This window comes from Sylvia atricapilla, chromosome 15, assembly GCF_009819655.1.
Source record: "Sylvia atricapilla isolate bSylAtr1 chromosome 15, bSylAtr1.pri, whole genome shotgun sequence".
Lineage (NCBI taxonomy): Eukaryota > Metazoa > Chordata > Aves > Passeriformes > Sylviidae > Sylvia > Sylvia atricapilla.
Window position 1 is genome coordinate 7689688 of NC_089154.1, and position 21716 is coordinate 7711403.

Here is a 21716-nt window from a genome sequence, read left to right on the forward strand (position 1 = left end):
AGGGGAGGGTGTAATCCTTGTTTCCCACCCAGCTGTGACATGGGATCAAGTGCATCACTTTACAAGAGCTCTCCTGTGGGAAAGGAGGCTGTGCTTCCATTTGTGGTGCCCAGAGAAAGAAACGTTCCTTTAAGGGGACAGCAAGTGAGGACACAGGAGAAGTCTAGGACAGCTTGTAAGGGCTGGATTCCTCTGTCTTTACAAATGTTTTTGCTGCCTGTCACGTATGTGCCCTGTTGCCACTCAGGTGGGTTTAGGGGCTCCCTGAGCTCAGACTCTACCTGGGATCTATACAGAGTAGTGTGTTTGGGGGCTGTTGGTCCTTCTCCCTTCAAAGGAGAGCCAGCTGAGGGAGAAAGGGCTGGGGCAGTGTGGACATGCTGGGGAGGTGCTCCTTGAATCTGGATTCAGTGAATTTTGAACACAGAATTCCATTTTGTGTGGCAGAATCAGCCATGCTGGTGTCACCCCAGGTGTCAGATTGTCCCCCAGTTCCTCTGTCCTGCTTCTGGTGGTCATCAGCAACTAGAAACACCGTTTCCACCACTCCAAGGGGCTGGAGGGTCCCTGGGCATGCTCTACCCAACAGCTCTGCACCAGAGCACCCTGTGCTCAGGGAGCTTCCCATGCAGAAGGATCCTGGACCCCCCTCTCCGCAGCCCCACGCTGGGCACCATGCCCAGAACATTGTGTTCTGGTACATGATTTAACCACAAGGTTGTGCCTCCTCTTGAACTTTTGCAAAAGTACTTCAGTAAGGCCAGTCCCAGTGGGTTGTGATGGGCTCCTGGGAAAGCTCCTGGGGCCCAGAACCAGCTGGGGACAGGCGAGCTCACTGCCCCATTCAGCTCAGCCCCACAGAGACCACCAAAGGCCCTGGCTGCCCTCATGTCAGGGTGAGAACACTACGTTCTTCTCTTGCCATCAAACTCTTGCCAGTACTGGTCTACCCCCACTGCCAGCAGGGAAACTAAAGGCAACTTTGAAATCAATTTTTTATTATTGCAAGAATGATAGTTCAGCAGGCTGGTGCTTCCTCCCACCCGAGTATCTGTAGAGTCATCCTTGGCACACACCAACAGCTGTGCCCACCTGCACCATGAGTGGTGCAAACCGTGGGCAGCAACACAGCAGGGCACCCAGGGGCTCCAGCAGTGAAGGGAGAGTTCAGTTTTTGCTGTTTCCATTGTAGTTGTTTGGGAATGGAAATTTTGCATCCTCAGAGGTCAGAGGTCAGAAATAGCTTTGGTCCCATCACAAAGCTCTGCTCCATGGTATGGCACAGCTGTGACACACACTGTGCCACATCTCTGCAGCCAAGAGTGCTGGAGAAGGGGGTAGGATGAGATAAGGTCCCTTCAACACAAATTCTTCTAGGCTTCTGTGATCTACCAGGCCATGGCCTTGCATCCACTGTCAGGATGTCCTGTCATCTCCCTGCCACCACCCTGCTCTGCTCACTGGGAATTGTTTCCCACCCACCTGTTGACAAGAAATGGTGACATGATTTTACAGCAGTACTGATGTATACAGCTCTACACACTAAAGTCAAAGCCTGACTTTATGAGGTTTATTGCAGGGTTTATTAGGCAGAGCTTCCTCCCAATGTTCAGTCAGAGGAGAGGACAGCTTGGGCTTTTAATTCCCTCCTAATTTTGACAGATGGACAGTTGCCCAGCAAGTGGCACGGCCTGGTGGGAGCTGACAGGGCACTCTGGGTGTCACAGGTTGCTCTGGCTGTCACGGGTCACTCGGTGTCCCTGTCGCTGTCGGGGCCGAGGGTGTCCAGGGGCCGCACTCGCAGGGAGTCGTAGTTGGGCGGGGGCGTGCCGGGCTCGGGGGGCAGTGGCCCAGCCCTGGGCACAGCTCCCGGGGCCTCGTGCTGGAAGCCCAGGTTGGTGTGAGCCTCCACCAGCTCCGACACCGTCGGGGGAGCGTCTGGGTACTGCGCCCGTGCCCGCCTCTGCTTCAGGCCTTTGCACCAGCTGATGATGTTGATGACGGTGATCCACAGCGAGTCGATGATGATCTCCCCAAACTCAATGAGGCACAGCACCGAGCCCCCCATCCAGAACCCAAACTGGCCTCCCAGGCTGGATAGCAGCCAAACGATCTGTGGGAGGAGAGTGGAGTGAGCTGAGGAAAGGGAACCCCTCAGATGTGCCCCACCCTGATCCATCACCCATGTGCTGATGGGGGTGATGCACCTGGGACCTGCCTGCTGGGTCTCCTCTTGTGCTGGTGCTGCCCTGTGGGGCTGGGACAGGGACAGGAGGTGGAGTGGGGGAAGGAATTGGGGGCTGTGAGCCATCAGGTAGAGGTGGCTGCATCCACTTCATTCCAGCAGGTGCCAAACAGCAGCCTCGAGGAACGTGACAGACTGTCCCCCAGGGCACTGAGCCCTGCCTGTCCCAGCTGGCTGCTTCTGAGCCTGCCCTGCCAGAAGGGCTGGGATGGGCACTCACCGTAGTGGCAGCTGACTCCGAGATGGTGCGGTAGTTGTACTCCTGGAAGTAAATGTTCAGCTTGATGATCCCATTCCTGCAAAGAACAAAACCCACCTCAGTGAGGAGCTGGCTGTCAACATCCTGTACCTCTACTCCAGCCTGACTGAGGGATGGAGAAACACCAAGACATGAGCATGAAGTGACAAACGTTATGTCATTGGAACTGTCCTTAATGCTGATTCTACTAAACAGCATGTTTGAGTTTGACTGACCCGGTTTGCAGCTCTGGAGAGCAGAGGACACGCATGAAGTGCCTTTTGGATTTGCTTTCTGTGTGTCCCAGGCAAACACGCTGGGACCTCGTCCTTCCTGTGCATTCACACCGTGCACACTGGCCCAGAGCCAGGACTCGTGTTAGGCTGATGTTAACAGGATCAGCAGAGAAAATAAAGTGGTTGTTCCTTTCACTCACCTGTCCAGAGTCACATTTGTTGACATATCCCTTTCATAAGACAGAATATGGAAGATCCAGTCCTAGGAAAACAAAATCTGTTCAGAAAGAGTAGAGGCATCCTGTGCTCCCAAAGCACACAAGCCCCATGGGTGCTGAGCCCTGTCCCAGACAGCCCTGGCCCCGTGTGAGGGGAAGAGGGAGGCTGCAGACCTGAGCAGGGCAGCTCTGCCTCAGCAGGGCAGTGGGTGCTCCTTCCCTGTCCTGTGGGAAGCCCCCATGTCCTGGGTGTGTACCCAGAACCCAGCCTTGTGCTGACACCGGCACTGGGACAGAGCCCCAGGAGGGAGGAGCCACTGTGGGGGGATCCCTCCTCCTGCCTCATGCCCTGGGGCTGCTGCTGGTTTGTGTGTGGAAAATACGGACTTCAGCAGAGGTGCTCTGAGCTGGACACCACCTCTGACAATAGGGAGTGTCCATGTGCCTGGGAACAGGAACCACCAGTCTGTTTCAAACCAAGGAATCAGGGTTACCTCAGAGGCTTCTGACGGCCAGTCCGCCATGGAGATGGTCATTTTATACTGTGTGTCACTGGAGGGAAGAGGGACAGCATTAATATGGAGATTTCCCCTCATCTGAAGTCTCTGGAACTTCAGTTCTCACACAGCAAACCAGCCCTTTAGGAAAGTCAGGTCTGATGGGAGTCAAACTGAAGGATCCCTCTACCTCCACAGCAGACAGATCAGGCTCAGGTACTCACTTGCATGTTTCTTTACAGGAGTCAATGCAGATCTGACGCTGTTTTATGCTGGATCTCAGTGACGAATAGCAGTACGCTGTTAGGTGAAAACAAAATTAAAGTGCTGTTTAGATAAGGACCCATTTACTGAGTTAAATCAGTTTAATTTATCAAAATAAATACTAGGTATGACCCTTTGCACAGATTTGCCATCTTCCCTTTCAACTTTCCTTTCCCTGAGAAACTTGGGCAAAACACTCAGGCAATTTAATGTTAAATTAAAAATAAACTGTCACTTCTTGAAGACAGTTTTTATAGAGCCAGCTTGCCCATGATTGGTGTTTTTTGCACAGCCCTGCCAGCATAGAGCTGTGCCACTCCAAGGGAGCACTGGACGCTCCACTGCCCCTACCAGGGGACCCAAAATTTTTGGGTGCAGAGGCCTGGAGTGGTACATGCAGTTGTTCTCTCTCCTTGGTGCCCAAAGGCTCCCCCAGCCCACAGCCAAGGCCAAATCTGGCCCTTATCCCCAGCACTGGCCCAGGTGGCCATGTCCCATAGGGAGCAGCCGTGCAGGAGCTGCAGGGACAGCACAGACCCCAGCCCCAGGTACCACCAGCAGCTCTTACCCCAGCCTGGGTTATCCTCATTATTGCAGTAAGTCACCCCCTCAGGTAAAGGGAACATGTAGTGCCCACAGCCACAGATCTCGACCATGTGGTTTTGGAAACAGGAGCGCAGGCAGGCCTGGGGGGAAGAGGGATTACTCAGATTTGGGCTGAGCCCTCGGGCATCTCCGTATACTGGCACCAGCTCTGGAGAGCCCCTGAGCTCCCAGGAATTCTCTCTCTACTGCACTGAACAGATGATTTTGGAGCTGCAGACAGAAAGGGATGAAGGGGCAGAGGAATTGGGGGCTGCAAGAGCCCAGAACCTCTTCCAGCCTTGCTGGGCACTGGTGTTTTTATGGCCACTCACAGGAGCCTGTGGGTGAGACCTCATGGGAAATGGAGGGAGCCCAGCATCTGCTCCCACTCACATAAGAAACTGCTCATTTCTAATTATTTTAGGGCTTCATAGAAGTAATATTCAAGCTTCCTAAAGGGAATACAAATGTTCTCTTCCACCACAGACATGGCTGTGCTCTCCAGTCTTTACGCAACACTGACAAAGGGTTGGTTTTACACTTTAAGGCCAGGAATTTCCAAATCCTTCAACATAAAGAGCAGACATATGAATAATGCTCTCTGTGCCGGTGCTGCTCTTCTGGAGAGGATCTTGGCTGCAGCTCCAGCTGCAGCACTGCCATTAGCTCGGTGAGGCATGAAGTTCATCACCCGAGACTGGAGTGGGATTCTGAGGCAGCACAAAGCAATAGCAAAGTCTCTGAGAAGATAATTAAATTTAACAGTGGTGGGTAGGACAAGCAGAGTGTGATAGGAAAGGTCCACAGAGTGCAGAGCAGTCAGGGAGTGATGGAAGAGCCTGGTTTTGCTGAGAAGGCTCTGAAGTGGCATTACGTGGGCACAGAACTCCGTCAGTGTTCGCACTTCTAGAGAATAATGCAATCTTCCTGAGAGTTTGCTTAAACCTTATACAAGCATCTTCAAAAGTTGAATAAAGTGGTCCAGTTGTTGTTACATTATATAAATGTAGAAATATAAAACCACTGCCAGCCCAAAGCCCTCCTGATCTCCGGGTGCATCTGTGAATCACCCCAAATGGTTTGGGTGTTTCCCTTATTATCGCATCGCACCCTCCAGAGCTGCCTCTCTCTCCAGTAAAGCCTGTTACAAATTAACCTGTGCTTAGTGTTTACACTCTAATTTTCTACAGATCCAATGTTTACAAACACTCAACTTTCTCATCCAATTTTCAGAGTGATGAAGAAGCAAAGGCCTGTTTCGCTTCCTGTACAAACCAGCTGCATTTTCAGGGTGAAAAATTACTTGATTCCCCCAAAGAGAAAAAAAGTTAAAGACTGCAGGAGTGTTCAGAGGGAGAATGTCTCTTTTGTCTTCCTCTCCTGTCAGGGGTAAATATCATTTGTGTACACAAAACATGAGTTCCTGAGAAGAGTCACTCTGACACTGTCTCAGGAGCAGTTTCCCAAAGCCTCAGTGATAGTTCCTACAGAACCATGCGGGGCTTAGACCAGATATTAGGAAGAAATTTTCATGGAAAGGGTTGTAAAGCATTTGAACAGGCTGCCAGGGCAGTGGTGAAGTCACCATCCCTGGAAGTGTTCAAAAACCATGTGATGTGGCACTTAAGGACATGGTTTATCAGTGGTGGTGCTGTGTTGATACTTGGATTTGATTATCTTGAAGGATTTTATGATTTTATGATTCCCCAGTACCCTGTGTGATAGGCTAAGATTTAACTGCCTCAATAATTTTTCCTGAAGAGTGTTGTTAGATTTGAAAGGGTGATTTACCTGTATGGAGTAGGAGGTGTTGTACTGGCTGTAGAGGTTTTTGACGGGGACGTCGGAGCCGTTCATGGTGCAATCACTGTAGGGATAACCCATCCGCTCCAGCTCATCCTGGAAAGAAACCCAAACACCAGACTGTGTCACTTCTCCACAGGTCCCTGTGCCTATTTTCCAGAGGCTCTGTAATTCCTGTGCTCCCCACTGGCTTCGCTCAAAATGAAAGTCAGCAGTGGCAGAACTGAAGAGGCTACAGCCCCTTCTCTGGGTGGATCCAGGCAGGTGAGGGTGTTCAGGGGGTGGCAAAGCACCTTCTGACATGCTGGAGAAAGAGGCAACCATGACCTGAGCCCAATATTCCAGCCTCAATAAAGCACTTTGCCAGGACAGTTACATAAAATCCTTCATAAAGCGCTCCAGCCCGACAGGTGTGTACCTTGTCTCCTTTGGTTTGAGCCAGTTCAGCCAAGACTAAAAGCAAACTTGGTTTTGGTCCCATCAGATAACATTATTCTCAGACAATCTGCTCCTGAGGAATGCCACACATACCACCAGCACTCCAATGGAGGTTTCTGTCCCAGCCATGGCGTAGATGCCCTGATCCTTGAGGAAGGGGAAGCTCTTCTGTTGATGCAGCATCAGCCTGGCCCCAGCAGCAGAGGACAGGTAGGGAATGTAGTCCTGCTGGCTGATGTCCAGAATCAGCTTCAGCCCTGGGACACCAGATAAAACACTCACAACAGGAATTGTATTGGAAGGTGAGGCCTGGGGAAAGAAGGGAGTCTATTTCCTTCTCTCTGTTCCTTGGGAAGAGCCAGGGTCTGGCTGCCATGGCAGTTTGACCTGTGCAGGAACACTTATGGTAGTGAATGCCCAGAATGACAATAGCTGGGAACAGTCAGGTGTTGCCTCAGATATTTCAAATATCCAGAGGATGCCCTTCTGCTATGTGTCTCTAGTCACCTTTTTTCTGTGTGGTACATTTTCCTTTGGGGGCTTACCCCCTTCTGGAAAGCCTCTGTTCCCTGTTGCAATGCTCCAGTGACAGAGGAATCATAAATCTGTCCTGAGTGACAGAAATGGGCACCAAGAGACAGTCCCCTCACATCTTCCCCTGCAGCCCCCTCCTCCACCACAGAGCCCTCCCTTACCGAACTCAGCTCCGGGGTTGGAAGAATTCAGAGCCTCTTTATCCATGCCCCAGTTAAAGATGTAGCAGTTACCATGGTCTGGGTGGTAGATGTGCGTGAAATTCCTGGAAGAATCATACACATAAAACTGTGATTCTCGGAAGGACTAAAGGGGTGTGACATAAAGCAGATGGTGGGCCCAGTTCAGCAGCTCTGCTGGGGTTCACCTCTCATTGCCTCATTTGCTGAACACCTGTACAGGGACTACAGCTGATAGCACTCCAATCCATCTGTTTTTGAAAAGAAGGCAAGGCAAGGTACAGGTGTCTGGTGGGACACGGCCCTGAGGACAGTGCTCAGTTGGATGGAGAGGAACATCTGTCACACAGGTGAGGGGAACAATTGCTCAGTCTGAGCTGTGGTTACAGGTTTGGGCTGGCATTATAGCTCATGCTTTGATGACAGTTATTGTTTGCTCTTGTTGCAGAAGGGACAGGGCTCCCACAGCCTGGGGTGCTGCTGTGTGCTCCCCTTTCTCAGCCCTGGAGATGGGAACTTGGGATCCATAGGAAACAAAGTTTGTTAAAATGCATTTCTCAGAACCTTGTGCAAAAGGGAGGGGGGCTGTAACTGGGGGCCATGCTGCTGACTCAGAACCTGGTTATCACTGGATACCCAGGTGCTGCTAGTCTTGATATGTCACAATCAAAACTGCCCATCCAAAACTCTAACTCAGCCAGCACTGCTCCAAAAGAACACATTTCAGCTAGGATCACATTCAGAAAACCTCTAGGAGGTGTTGTTAGAGCTAAGAATCAGCAGCAGTCTCATTAGTAGCTGATATACACCTTAAAAAGAGAAAAGAACCTGTGTGCTGTTCATTCCTGCAGAGACAAAAAGGAGCAGGGAGCTCGTTTGCACGTACTTGTAGTTGCAGGGTTCAGCCCCGTAGAGACACGCCAGGATCATGTCCTCTGCCTGGTAGCCCATCCTGATCCTCTCGTGCAGCGGGACCTTGGAGAGGATGGAGGTGGACTGCAGGATGTACCACTCGGTCACCGCCTGCGCCGCGCTGCTGAAGTTCCTGTACGTGCAGTTGTCAGAGCCCTGATGGCTGCACTGGGGACACACAGCAGGCAGGTCTGAGCCAAGGCGTGAGCCCCCTCCCCATGTGCTCATCTTGATGCCAGCCCTGCCTGCAGCTCCCCAAAACTGAGAGGTTCAGCCTGACAGAGCCTCAAGCCAGCTTTCACACTGAGTTGGCTGTCACACCGAGCTGGCTGTCACACTGAGCTGGCTGTCACTGTGCATTACAGGGTCCTTCCCTAGGGACGTTTCCCAGCTGGGCAGGTTATACATCAGCCCCAGCGTGATCTCCACAAATTAATAAAAAATGTCAATTTGGGGCCAATTCTCTAAGGCTGGAGTTTCCCTGGGCTTCCAAGGTCTGCCCAGGCAGGATCCTTGGAGCCTCCATGGGAGCAGGGGCGAGGGGCTGCAACACCCTTGTGCCTCTGCACTGCGGACTGCAGCAGGAAAGGGATGGGGCAGCAGCATTCTGGGTGCCTGACCCAAGGAAGGGGGGAAGGTATCTGGGAGCCTGCAGGGAACACCCCTGCCCCGACTCTGTCCTGAGCTCACCCTGCAGCAGGGGCTGGGCACAGGCAGTGCCAGACTTGCCACAGCCCAACCAGAGCCCCAAGGCAGAGCAGCCATGGGCAGCTGATGGGGAGGAGACAGAGATCTCCCTGCTGCATCCATCCCTCATCTCTGCCCGCTGCCACTGTGGGACTCCTCTCACCAGCTTCACTGCCAGCTTGTACTTCTTCTCTTCTGATGTGATGTTGCCTGGGGTAGGTGGAGCAGTGGTTTCGTTCCCTGTAGTGTTGTGGTTCCACACACTTATGTTGTCCATGGGATCAATGTCCTCAGCAGTGTCATTGCTCACACTGGTTTCATTGCCCATGGCAGTTTCATTGCCCACAGCAGTCTGGTTGGTCTCAAAGATGTCCAGGATGATGGGATTGTCTTTGTCATGCTCATCAATGAGGACCAGGGGGATCTGGTTCCAGAGCTCCAGGTCGAGTGGTGGGAACTCGTTCTCACTGCTGTTCCCTGGCGTGGGCTGCAGGATCCTCTCCAGCGCTGCCTCAATGAGCCTGTCCAGCTCCTTCAGCAAGGGCTTCACCTCCGAGTACCTGTGGGGCAGTGAGCTGTGACCAGGCAGTGTCATGGTGCTGGGCCACGTGGCAGCTCACCTGGAGACCTCAGGGTACTGCCTAGAATTTACTGGAGGACAACGGGAGCTTCCATGCAGAGCACAGCCAGCTCGGTGTCCCAGCAGGCTGCAGCTGGGCAGAAGGGCAGTGTGAGGATAAACAGGGAGTGCTGCAGGGGTGAACAAACCACTCCTGGGCCACACTGGTTCTAGTTCAGTAATTCTCTACAGTTTACACAAAACACTTCTAGCAAGTGGAGGAAAAACTGCCCCTAAGCAATTCTTGTGTTGTCTGAGAGCATCTTGCCTTGGGCTACACTATTGCATGGATATGAATTTAAAACAACAATAAATTTAAAGCAACTCCAGTGAAAACCAGCAATTCCTTTGAAATCACAATTCAGTTCTATCTCTGTGGTTCCTGGCAGACCGGACTGTGGAACCAGCTCTTAGTGACTGGAGTATGAGCAATGATAAGAATGTTCACAGCAGGGAAGGGGAAGGAAAGGAATTGTGGGAAAGATGGAAAGACTGATTCTGGCTGGGAAAGGTGAGCTGAATTTGGTTCTTTTGTGAGCTGAGGAAAGTTTGCAGGGAGGTAAAAACCTTCATTAGATTGACTGATATGGTGCAGAAACTGAGTTAGGAAGAAACTCTTCCCCGTGAGGACGGGGAAGCCCTGGCACAAGGTGCCATGGGAAGCTGTGGATCCCCCTGCATCCCTGGCAGTGTCCAAGGCCAGGCTGGATGGGGCTTGGACCAGTCTAGGACAGTGGAAAATGTCCCTTACCATGGCAGGGGGTGAAATGAGATGAACTTGAAGGTCCCTTCCAACCCAAACTGTTCTGGGACTGTAAGAAGCTGAGGAGCACTTGCAGGCAGATGAACCCTCCCCTGTGCCTGAGCCATTCATCTACATACTGTTCTTTGTTTTTAGGGCCACTTGGTGACTCCATTGATGCTCCTAACGTGATGTCTGAGACAGGAACTGACAGCCCTCAGTACCTCACACTGGCAATGTTTCTGAGGGGTCAGGGCACACACGGGGAAATTGGGAGAAGAAAATCTTACTTGAAAGGGTTGGCATTGCAGACAGTGACTGCAGGGAACTTCATGGTCTTAAAGCCAATGGAGAGAGAGGAGGTGACGTTGTAGGAGAGGTAGGTGTTGATGAGGATCCCCCACTGCCAGAACACCAGGGATGCAAAGAGCAACGTTAAGAAGAACCAGATCAGTTTCTTCTTTGGCCCCTCCTTGATGATGCGCTTGGGGCCGTGGGTGTTGGTGTTGTCGCAGTACCAGACCAGCAGCTCCTTGTAGGTGTAGCCAGGGCCCTTCTGCAGGCGATGCAGCGCCCGCACCAGGTATTTCTTCAGGTTCATGCTGCTGCCTGTGAGCAGGAGAAATGACACCAAACCAGCTCTGAGGGGCCATGCCACACCAGGTGTCCCTGTACTGTCAGCACAGCAGGAATGGGAGTCACTGAGATGGCATGGCTGTGCTTTGTGACCCAGGAAGAACTCAGCATAGATGTTCTGCAGGGTCATGTCATGGCAGCAACATGTCACCCAGCCTCCTGGGAAGACACAGGACAGGTTTGGGATTGGTAGTTCTGAAGGTGGTGAATGCTTTTGTCACATTTTGGGTTCTTGCTGGCCCCACCAGAGCTGAGTACTGGGACCTGCAGGACATGACCATGTCTGGTGACTCCTGAGCATGGCCAAGGCCCTGCAGTGTGGCAACGCCTGCCCAGGTGCTGCTCAGGGAGTGGGAATGCTGTGTGCACACTGATAGAGCTGGAATGCTGTCCCGGCCTCAGCCAACACTAGATGGACCAAGCAGTACACACAGGAGCTGGCTTGGGTAGAGCTCGTGCTCACAGCATTCAGAGTTCTACCTGACATGGAGCCTGAGACAGTTTTTCTCAAAAGTAAAAGAAGTATTAGAGTGCATCCAGCTTTCAGAGGGACAGGAGGAGAGGAACTGGAGGCAGCAGCACCTTTCTCAGCATCAGGAATGCTGCTGCCCACTGGAGGATGGACACCAGATTGGTTTTTGCACCAAATTCCTTTGTCTGTCAGATACTATCAGTATGGCCCCCCCCACTCCCCCCGCTCTGGTGAGGGATGCTGCATACTTGGCATTCATTTTGTGAGTAAATAGAACATTTTGTGCTGCTATTTTAAGGTTAGAATCTGTATTACTAAATCTTAACATCCCGAGGCAGGATTTCAAAAAGAACCTGAGGCAACCACTCAGAACATTTGTCAGATTTAAGCTGCAGGAGAGCAGAGTTAAAGATTAATGCTGGGAACAGGCCCCATCCTGGGAGGAAGAGTGCTGGAATAATGCAGCAATAGTTCACTAAGGAGCAGCACTCGGTGGGGCAGCAATGAGAGTGACACAGCGTTACTTGCAGGTGAGCAAAGAAGGCAGTAAAGGTGTGCACAGGCCCTGGGGAGTGAAGGGAGGGGGGTTCTTCATACTTTAAAAAAAAAAAAAAAAAGGTGATACTGATTCCTTGATCTGCTAGCCAGATCTGCAAGTTCTCCTGAGTAGCACATAGAGAGTTTGAGAACAGGAGAAACCAAACAGGTTTGGAAGTCTCACTCCATGATACAAAGAGAGATGGTTTTCACTGCATGCCTATTACCTGTGATGTTAGATGTAGTGATCCTCTGTGGGAGAGGACTTTGGAAAGAACAAACCCCAGCTGATTCCTCTAAGATCTGAGGGCAGGCTCTACTCCTATAGAGAACTCCATGAGTTCTCCAAGGAACTCATGTCCTGGGACTTGGACCCCCTGGACTCCCAACATCACCATCTCATCCTTCATGACCCTGTGCCACTGAGGGTGCCTGGGGGTGGTTTGCTCACGGAGGGAGCAGAGCTTGCACCAGAGCCTGGCTGGGTTTTGGGCAGAAATAAGGAGAAAGGGAGCAGTGACCTTGGCCTCTGCTGAGCTGCCCAGGGCTGTGGGAGGACAATGGGCCACGAAGGCTGTGCTGCCCCAGCCCCACGGGGTGAGCTCAGCCCTGCCCCAGGCACTGCAAGGTCAGCCCTTGGCTTTGCACAACAATGAATCCTCAGAGCTCATTTAAAGCTGGGGAGCCCAGCCAGGCAGACAAGGAAATATTTTCTGCCTTTTAAGAAATCCAATAAAAGATTTAGATTAGATTGCACTTCAAACCCCTGCCTGGTGCAGGGCAGGATCCTGCCTGCCTGGTGCTGGCCAGCTGTGTGGCCTCAGCTGTCCCTGCTGTCACCAACCACTGGCTCCTTTCCCAGGGAGACCCCACTTATATGCTGGTCTCTGTGGGTCACTCATCAACCTGCCAGTGCTGGGAGAGATTATTCCTTTTCGTATGGGATAAAAGAAATGGCATGAAGCAAAAGCTGCATTTGAATATACCTGGATGACTTTTTTCAATGTATATTCTCATTTTAACAGTTTTCTTCTTACCTTTATTTCCAGAGTGTTTCCAAAGAGGTTTCTTCCTTGCTGACAGCTGGAAGTTGTCCGAGGTGAGCTGCCCAAGCCCTTGTTATGGGGGCTCCTCGCTGGCACAGCACTCAGTGCTTGGGGGCTGGAGCTGTTCAGGGCAGGGTTGGTGCCAGGTTTGGTGCCAGCCTGGAGTGGGTCCTGCTCTGCCCCATCAGCCAGCTGCACCTGAGCAGAGAGGTGATAAATGAGGGATGTAAAGACCCACTCTCCATCAGTGCACAGACAGCTGTGCCCCCTTCCCACAGCCCCTCTGGAGTGAGGAAGTGGAGCAGTGATGGAGCAGGAGCTGAGCAGAGCTCGGGGCACAGGACATGACACCTCCTCCATGGACACACAGCCGTGAACCCTCCTCAGGTGGCTCCAGGGAGCCTGCACTGCTTTACATCCCTGCCCTGCTCTGGGCTGCTCTAGTCACAGCAGGGTCATCTGAACTGTCTGGAGCTGACCCCAGGGATGTGAGACCTCGTGGTGCACAGGGTGCCATGGCCCCTCTCCTGGCAGCACCTGCCTCCCTGTGATGACCAAAGCCATCCTAACAGAAACCTGCTCCTGGTTCCAGTGGGGTTTCTCTATGCTGTGGACGTGTCCTCCCTGTCTTCAGCAGCTGAGTCCAGCCCTGCCTCATCCCAGCATCACCCTGGGTGAAACTCCTCCACCTCACAGTGACATCAGACTCCCACATTACGAAATGATTGTGTTGACTCTGTTGAATCTCCTCTGGGGTTTTCCTAGGGCAATTGCCACTTGAAGGAAATAAAGTCACGAGCAAAACTTGGCCCACTCCTGGAAGCTCCAGGGTTGCAATGGGCTGCAAAACCACCCTGACACTACCGGCCTGATGACACTCTGATTGCTCAGCACTTTCTCTCCTGGGACACACCAGTCACTCCTCTTTGATGATCAGCTGCTCATTTGCCATCTCCCCCGAACCCTGAGGAAAAAGCCTTTCCTAAACAAGACACCTATATCTCTAGTGGTACTTCTGCAAATTAGAGGAATTTCTTTTATTACCTCACAAGTTTGCAGGTTGGCAGTTTGAAAAGTGGAGCAGCAATGTGTCAGTGAGCAATGAAAGCCAGTCTCAAGGTGGGGCCAGAGCTCCCAGCAGATGCTCTGTGTTGCTGGTGGCGTGCGGGGACATTGGCCAGGGCACACAGTGCCAGCTCCAACGCCCACGGCTCCAGCCCACGCAGGCGCCTCCGGGTCTCCAGGCCCAACGGGCAGCGTGAGCACTCCAGGAGTATTTACAGTCTGGGAGCCCAGATAGCGCTCACCTGACTCTGTGCCCTGTTCAGGCACTCTGCTCCCACTTCCCTGTCCAACCCAACCCTGAGTTCCCCTCTGCTCTGCAGCCAGGCTGGGAGAGCTGGGGATGTGCAGCCTGGAGAGGAGAAGGCTCCAGGGGGAGCTCAGAGCCCCTTCTAGGGTCTAAAGAGGCTCCAAAAGAGCTGGAGAGGGACTGGGGACAAGGGGTGGAGGGACAGGACAAGGGGGGATGGCTTCTCATTGCCAGAGGGCAGGATTAGATGGGATATTGGGAAGGAATTCTTCCCTTGGGGGGTGGACAGGCCCTGACACAGGGTGCCCAGAGAAGCTGTAGCTCACCCTGGATCCCTGGCAGTGTCCAAGGCCAGGCTGGACGGAGCTTGGAGCAGCTTGGGACAGTGGAAGGTGTCCCTGCCCAGGGCAGGGGATGAAATAATATGAACTTGAAGGTCCCTTCCAACTCAAACCAGTCCATGATTCCGTGGTTCCCATGATGTCCCTCTCTGGCAGGACAATCACAAGCCGTGCTCATGTGCCAGTTAAGTCACATTGCTGAGCTCACGTTGCTGCTTGGGCAAGGAACGACGGGAATCCTGGACAGCGAGAGGAGCAAACCCCCAACACCTGCAACCACATCTCCTGGGATGCTGCGAGCATACTCTGCCTCACTGGGAGACACCATCCTGGGGGAGATGGACATTTCCAATACCAAACCAAACACTGAACTATTCCATCAAGATGCGGTTTGCTCCCATTCTCTTTTATCAGGGAGATTATAGAAAACCCCTGTGCAAACAAAAGTCAAATCCGAATTACTACCCCTGGCTGCACGCCGGGTACATCCCAAATACCTGCCCAGCACGAAAACCTGCCCCGCTGCCGCAAAACCAGGCAGAGATCGGGTGACTTCAGGTCTGTATCAGTGTAAAAGACACCGCGACCAGCCCGTCGAGCCGGTCCCTTCGGCCCCGAGACGCCGCCGAGGGATGCCCGAGGGCGCTGGGAGATGCCCGCAGGCATCCCTCGGCGGCGCCTAGGGGCCGCAGGGAGCGGCCAGCACCGACCCCGCACAGTCCCTCCTGTCCCCCGCCCCCCGGTCCCCCGTACCTGCCGCCCGTGCGGCTCCGGCAGCGCTCCTCGCCGAGACCGGACCGGCCCCGCCGCCTGCCCGGGCCCGCCCCGTCCCGCCCCGACGGCACGGCTGAACCCGCCCTCCTGCAGCCGGGAGTCCTGGCGGCTTGGTCCCGCTTCCTCGAAATATTACTTTGATTTTCTCCTAGCACATGTCAAGGAATGGCACCTGCTTCTGCTGCTCCTACGCCCGTTACGTCAAGATCGTCTAACACAGCACAAACCTCACGGAATCACAGAATTCTTTGGTTTGGAAGGGAAACAGGGAATCCTGGCATGGCTTGGGTTGGAAGGGACCTTAAAGCCCGTCCAGTCCCACCCCCTGCCGTGACAGGGACACCTTCCACTGTCCCAGGCTGCTCCCAGCCCTGTCCAGCCTGGCCTGGGACACTTCCAGGGATGCAGGGGCAGCCACAGCTTCTCTGAGAATCTGTGCCAGGACCTGCCCAGCTTCTCACCCTCCCAGGGAAGGATTTCTTTCCAATATCCCATCTAGCCCTGCCCTCTGGCAGTGGGAGGCCATTCCCCCCTTGTCCTGTCATCCTGGTCCCTTGTCCAATTCTCTGTCCAGCTCTCTTGGAGCCCCTTTAGGCCCTGGAAGGGGCTCTCAGGTCTGGTGGCCATTGCCCTGCGGCAGGTCACAGTATGTTTCTTAGTCTGGTTTGAGCTGCCACAGGTGTCAGGGCATCACCTCACTGCTTTACCTTCCCTGGTGCCAACTGTCCCTGGTGCCAGGCTTTTGACACGGGTGAAATAAAGCAGATGAGGTGCATTAGTGTTTTGAAACAGTTTTATAAGCTGTTTTAGACAAATCTTATAATCTTTTTTCTATTTCAAAGTAAGTATAAGATCTTATAACCTTGGCAAAGACTGCTTAGGACAGTAGTGGAATCACCAGCCCCGGAGGGATTTAAGAACCATGTGGATAAACCACTTGGGGACAAGGGTTAGTGGTGGCCTTGGCAGTGCTGGGGAAATGCTTGGCCTTGATGATCTTGGAGGGCTTTTCCAACCTGAATGATTCCTTGACTCAATTTTTTTTTTTTTTTTTTTTTTTTTCATAAAAACCTCCCTTCAGAGCTGTTTGCTCCCCTGCCTGTTGCTGGGCACACTCCCAGGGGCCGTTTGAACACCCCACGCCTGTCTAGTGTGGACTAGACAAGATATTGATATTCAGATGGAAGGGGCAGAGCTCTGCCTTAGTGGCACCAATGGACTGATCCGGAACTTGAGGATCTCTTTCCAAGAGAAATGAGCGCTGTTTCCATAAAATGAATGAAGGAATGAACTAAACATGGAAGCAGCTTTTCTGTTTGCCTCAGGGCTGGGAGGCAGCAGCTCAGAAGGGGCCAGGGTCCTCCCAGCCCAGCTGTCGGGTGATTTTCACGGTGATTAGCATGTGCTTTGTGATTTCATGACTTAATCTCAATATTATGTGTCTTGCACACTGACTCCTGTTGAGACCATAATTAATCCCTCAGGGGGGCTGGAGAGACATGCCCCCCCATTTTCTGTGTTCTCCTAGCCCAGGGCCAGCCCCGTGTGTGCCTTAGGCTGGGATCCCTCAGCCCAGCGCTGCTGTGCAAACAACTTTGGAGGTAAAATCTTGAGCATCTAAAGTGATGTGGAAGACGTCAGCTCCTCACAACAGAACAGTGAACATGTACAAACCTCCTTGGAACCATAAATCACTGCTGAGGGCAGAGCATTGTACCCGGGAGTGATTGCCTCTTGCTAGGAGAGGTAATGGCAGATTCTTGTTTAATCAGGACTTGGTCAGACTTTCCCAAATGTCCCGGTGTTCTGTTATTTGGGAACAAAAGGGATTTTTATTTTTAACTGCACAAGTGTACCTCATGTCATTATATCAGTAGTGGAATGTGGGATTGTGTTCGAGAAGTATCTCCAAGGGAAGCTGGAATGAACAGGTCTGATGGACCAGGATCTGCCGGGTTCCTCTGTCCTGTCACAGTAATTGCCCTCCTATCGCCACTGCTTTCCTGGAGAACAATGTCTGTTACCAGCTCTGGCAGCCCTAGCAGAGGAAATAGAGCGGGTGGCATTTGTTCCAGGCTTTGGAACATCAGCAGCGCAGCTAGCAAAGCCAAATGACCTTGAGCTGCCTTGGCTTTCCATCATCTCTCAATTGTTTATGAGAAAGTTTATTTCATAAGCAAAAACCTCCTGCTGAAAATACAGCTGAAACGCCGCAGGAAGCTCCCCTGCATCCCAGGCATTGTGTTCCCGGTGGTGTGTTGTGCTGGCATGATGCATTGCTGACAGCAGCTAAACACAGCTGGGATACCAGATCCATGGGGAAAATCAGCCCTGAAAGTGACTCCATCTGCCCGATCCACCATGTTTCAAAAATATCACCTGCTCCTAAATTTGTCTGATGGAAGGAAAACCTTTTGATGGTGGCTGTGGGTGCAGTGGGTACAAAGGCAGCTAGAATTTTGCTGGATGCTGTTTGGTCTGGAGGTACAGATGAAGAAGAGCAGAGGTGTTTGTTCCTATCAGTTCCCACCAGTCCCCATCTGTCCCTGTCACTGTCACCCACCCACCGCCGGTGCAGGCGTTTGTGGCCCCACATGGGAGGCTGCTCCTGCTCCTGCCCCTGCTCCTGCCCCTGCTCCTGCCCCTGCTCATGTCCCTGTTCATGTCCCTGCTCCTGCCCCTGCCGAGGGAGCCGGGCATCCGCAGTCGCCACAGGCTCATCCAGCGCGATAATTGCCGGGTTTATCGTGTGCACTTCCAGAGACACGCTGTCAACTAGATGAAATCGAGTCATTTAGTTGTGACCAGTAAATTCCCAGTGAAGTGACAGTGAGCATCTCACAACCACCCTGTGCCGGGAGCCGCTGTGTAAAACCTGTTAACTGACCTGTGTTTGCGTTACAAAGATCAGGCAGTAAAACCCAGACTGGTTTTGTTTTACAAGCCGCAGAGGAGGGGAGGGAAGGGGCCCCGGCGGCTGCTGCTGGCCTGGCACAGCTCAGGGGGCCGGGGCCGCAGAGGGGTCGCTCCGTGCCAGGGTCGGGCCCCGGGCTGTGCCACCGCTGCCTGTGAGGCTCTGCCAGCCGAGCTGTGGCTACAGAGAGGGAGGGATGGGGCAAACTCCACTGGAACCCAGCTTCCTCCGGCTCAGCATGGTGACATCGGGCACTGAGCCCCACTTCACCTGCAGATGACACTGGGCAGGTTCTCAGTGCAGCTCTGTGATGATTTGTCACTGGTGGGGTTTCCCCTGACCAGCTCTGTAACTAATTGTGACAGAGAATTAGTTGCACTCATCTGCCTTTTCCGCTGTAGAAATTTGCTGCAATAAATATCCGTCCTGCTGTGACTGCAGCATCCTGGGATGTGGCTGCTCAGGTGGAGCCCAGTCCTCTGGATGCCCCCAGGACGCCCTGGTACAGGTCAGGGAGTGCCAGCATGGCTCCAGCAGGATGCAGCAATGTAAAGGCGCCCTGGGCTGGTGCTTTATGGTCCCCTCCCATGTCCTGGGGCAAATAACTATTTTGTGACTGATGACATTTTATAACAAGACCAGAGCTGATTTATAACAAGACCAGGAGTGATTACCCCTGTGTACCCGGAGGAACAGCTTGTACCGTTCAGGATTCGTTATGTAAACTTGAGTGAGAAGGTCTTAAAAGCCAGAAGGACAGCACTGGAGTGAGAGGCATGGTGACAACAGGGTGATTCACCTGGCTCCAGCCGGCTCCCACCTCTGCTGTGTTCAGGGTGATCACATCCTGCCAGGATTGCTGTGTGCTCTGGTGCAGGTGAATAAATACAAGGAACACATGGTTTTAGTCCCTAGAAACACATTTGGGCAAAAACCATGAGTGGAAGAGAGTGATGTGACGCCGTATCCCATACCCCATACCTGATGCTGGATGGGCCCAGCTGGCTCAGTTGCTCAGGGCTTTTCAGGTTGGGTTTTTGTCGCTCATCCCCACAGAATGTCCCCTCCTGTACTTCATATCTCACTGCTTTGGGAACACTGCCAAGGCTGCCAGAGTCACAGTGCCACCATGGTCCTGGGGGGCTGGCAGCCCAGCAGTGAGTGGGATTCATGTCTCCACAGAGTAAAACTCCCACCCAGCTCCTTCTGGAGGGGATACTGAGGTAGACACACAAGACTGGGAGGGACAAGGTGGTGCAAGAGTGTTACAGGAAAGTGCTGAGGCTTGGGTGAAGATTCCAGAGGACAGAGGGGCAGGAACACTCTGTCCACAGCCCTGGGGCCAGGTGTGTTTCCCTGCTTGCCCCTCAGGCTGTGTTACAAACAGGCCAGGGAGCCGGCATGGCTGCAGGTCAGCATCCCGGGCCCACAGCTGCCTGTGCGGGGGTGAAGGGGAGAGCCCTCGTGCAGCATGGCCGAAGGGACAAGGACAAGGACAGGGAGGACTGCAAAAGCCCCTGCCCTCCAGCACCACTGCCCCCATGCCTTAAGCACCAAGCCCACTGCCCCGAGCCCGGTGTCCCTGAGCCCACGCTGCTCTGGAGAGGTTGCAGAGCCGGGTGGGATGAGCACATGCCGGGCCCAGCACTGCCCCGGGCCGGAGCGGCACTGCAGGTTCAGCCGCCTGTCCTGGATGGGAATGCCCAGGCTGGCCCGGGGTCTCTGTTGCCCCTCCTCGCCTCGGGCACTGCTCTCAGTTGCAGTGTGAGCCGTGCCCGGTGTGCCAGGGGTGTGTGGGCACTGCTGAGGGCTCCGCACGCCCGGCCCGGCCCGGCCCGGCCTGCAGGGAGCTGCTGCCGCCGGGATTAGCGCTGGGCCGTGTCCTGGCATGTCGCTGTGAGCCATGACCTGCTGCACCCGTGGGTCAAACTCTGCCTCTCGCTGCCTGCCACTGCTTCTGTGCTGCCACGGCTCCCCTGCCACAGCCTGGCCTCCCCTGGGGATGCTCCAGCTGCTGGGAAATGCTTCCCGAGTGCCGAGCACGGGCTGGCGGGGATGGCTCAGGCCGGCTGTGGGGTGGGAGGAATTGCTCCGGGGCTGCCCGGTGTTGGCTCACCCTGCCCTGAGGGTGAAACTGAACCATCCACACGGTCCAGCCTCCCCAGAGCTGAGCTTGAGCACGAGAGGCTCAGTGCCTGGATGGATTTTCCATTTCCATAGGCATGTGCTGGAGATGCCTTTCCCCAGCCCAGCCCCATTTACATTAATGAGGCATTTAACTCCCAAACCTGTTTGTGGACCACTGGATGTCACCCAGATGTCGCCTCTCTGGAAAGGGCCTGGGCAGTTTTTAACCCTGTCGGTGCTGCCCGGCTACATCTGCTGGGAGCAGCTTTGGGCAGCCGCCCCTTCCTTGCTCTCTGAGGGAGGCTGGGGTCACCCCTCCAGGCTGACAACCCCACACGGGCAGATTCCTGCCGTCCAGAAAATCTCTGTGCCGCTGAATTTTCTTCCTTCTCAACCACTTTTCCCCCTCAGCTCCCCTACCACCTCCAGCTTTCTCCTCTCTGGCAGTGGCTGCTGCAGGAGCTGCGGAGGAGCGGAGCGAGGTTCTCCTGCTGAGCCTCCTCTCCTCGAAGGGCCGGTCCCGGTGTGCTGCCAGCCTTTCCCGTGAGTCACCAGCACCTGCTGCTGCAGCTTGGTTTCAACACCTCTCCTCAGCCTGTCCCTTGCCAAGGCAGTGCCGTGCCTGCCATGCTGCCTGCACCTTCTCTGCGTTTTTGGGTACTGCAGCTGCTCCCCACAGCCCTGCGGTGCCGCAAAGCTGAAGCTGTGGGTCTGTGGTCATTGCCATCCTTGCCCAAGAGCTGGGCGCGGTGACTGCAGCTGAATCCAAGGGACAGGAGGCAAGCAGGGACTGTTGTGAGTGAGAGGTGCCTGCTCTGGAGCCCGCTCCGGGGCTGGCTGAGCTCCCACTCCCTGCCACGAGTCTCCTGGGAACACTGTCTCCATGACAAGAGACCGGGCTTCCCACCTGACCCTGGGGCCAGCGCAGTGGGACAGAGGATGTTGCTGAACCCTGCATTTTACAGCCTTTTGTTCCCATAAACTCTGAGTGTCACAGACACTTCGGGTTTATGATGTTTAGCGTGTGCCAGTCCTAATTCTCAGACTGTCCCCGGTAGTTTTCTGTGTTTGAGGTGACTCAGGAGTTCAGGACTGTTCAGTGCTTAACTCATGATGAAGTAAACCATTTCTGCAGCTCTGTGGCTCTCTGCTGTCTGAGGATTATTCATACACAGAGAAAAGGTGTTGCACCTGTCCCAAGAATAACTGCAAACAGCACCTGTGGAACACTTGTGCTTTTCCAAAGAATTTAAAGGAAGGGTTCTCCCAAAAAAGTGCCTATCAGGACACATGTCCTGGGTTTTCAGACATTTCTGCTGCTGGACCACTACAGGTTAGCAGCCTTGTTCTCCACCAAAGG

The 21716-nt window shown here is 53.6% G+C and overlaps 1 protein-coding gene across 1 annotated transcript; it reads right to left on the reverse strand.

The window, feature by feature from the left end:
- Positions 1–1556: 1556 nt before the first annotated feature.
- Positions 1557–15344, reverse strand: SCNN1B (sodium channel epithelial 1 subunit beta). The gene is made up of 14 exons (XM_066329980.1): positions 15295–15344; positions 12880–13086; positions 10488–10806; positions 9000–9396; positions 8124–8317; positions 7220–7323; positions 6618–6781; positions 6075–6182; positions 4267–4384; positions 3659–3734; positions 3432–3489; positions 2920–2981; positions 2466–2541; positions 1557–2113 (listed from the first exon to the last, which is right to left on the reverse strand). The coding sequence occupies exons 3-14, from the start codon at positions 10796–10798 to the stop codon at positions 1748–1750; spliced, it is 2034 nt and encodes a 677-aa protein (XP_066186077.1). The 5' UTR covers positions 10799–10806; positions 12880–13086; positions 15295–15344; the 3' UTR covers positions 1557–1747.
- Positions 15345–21716: the final 6372 nt, after the last annotated feature.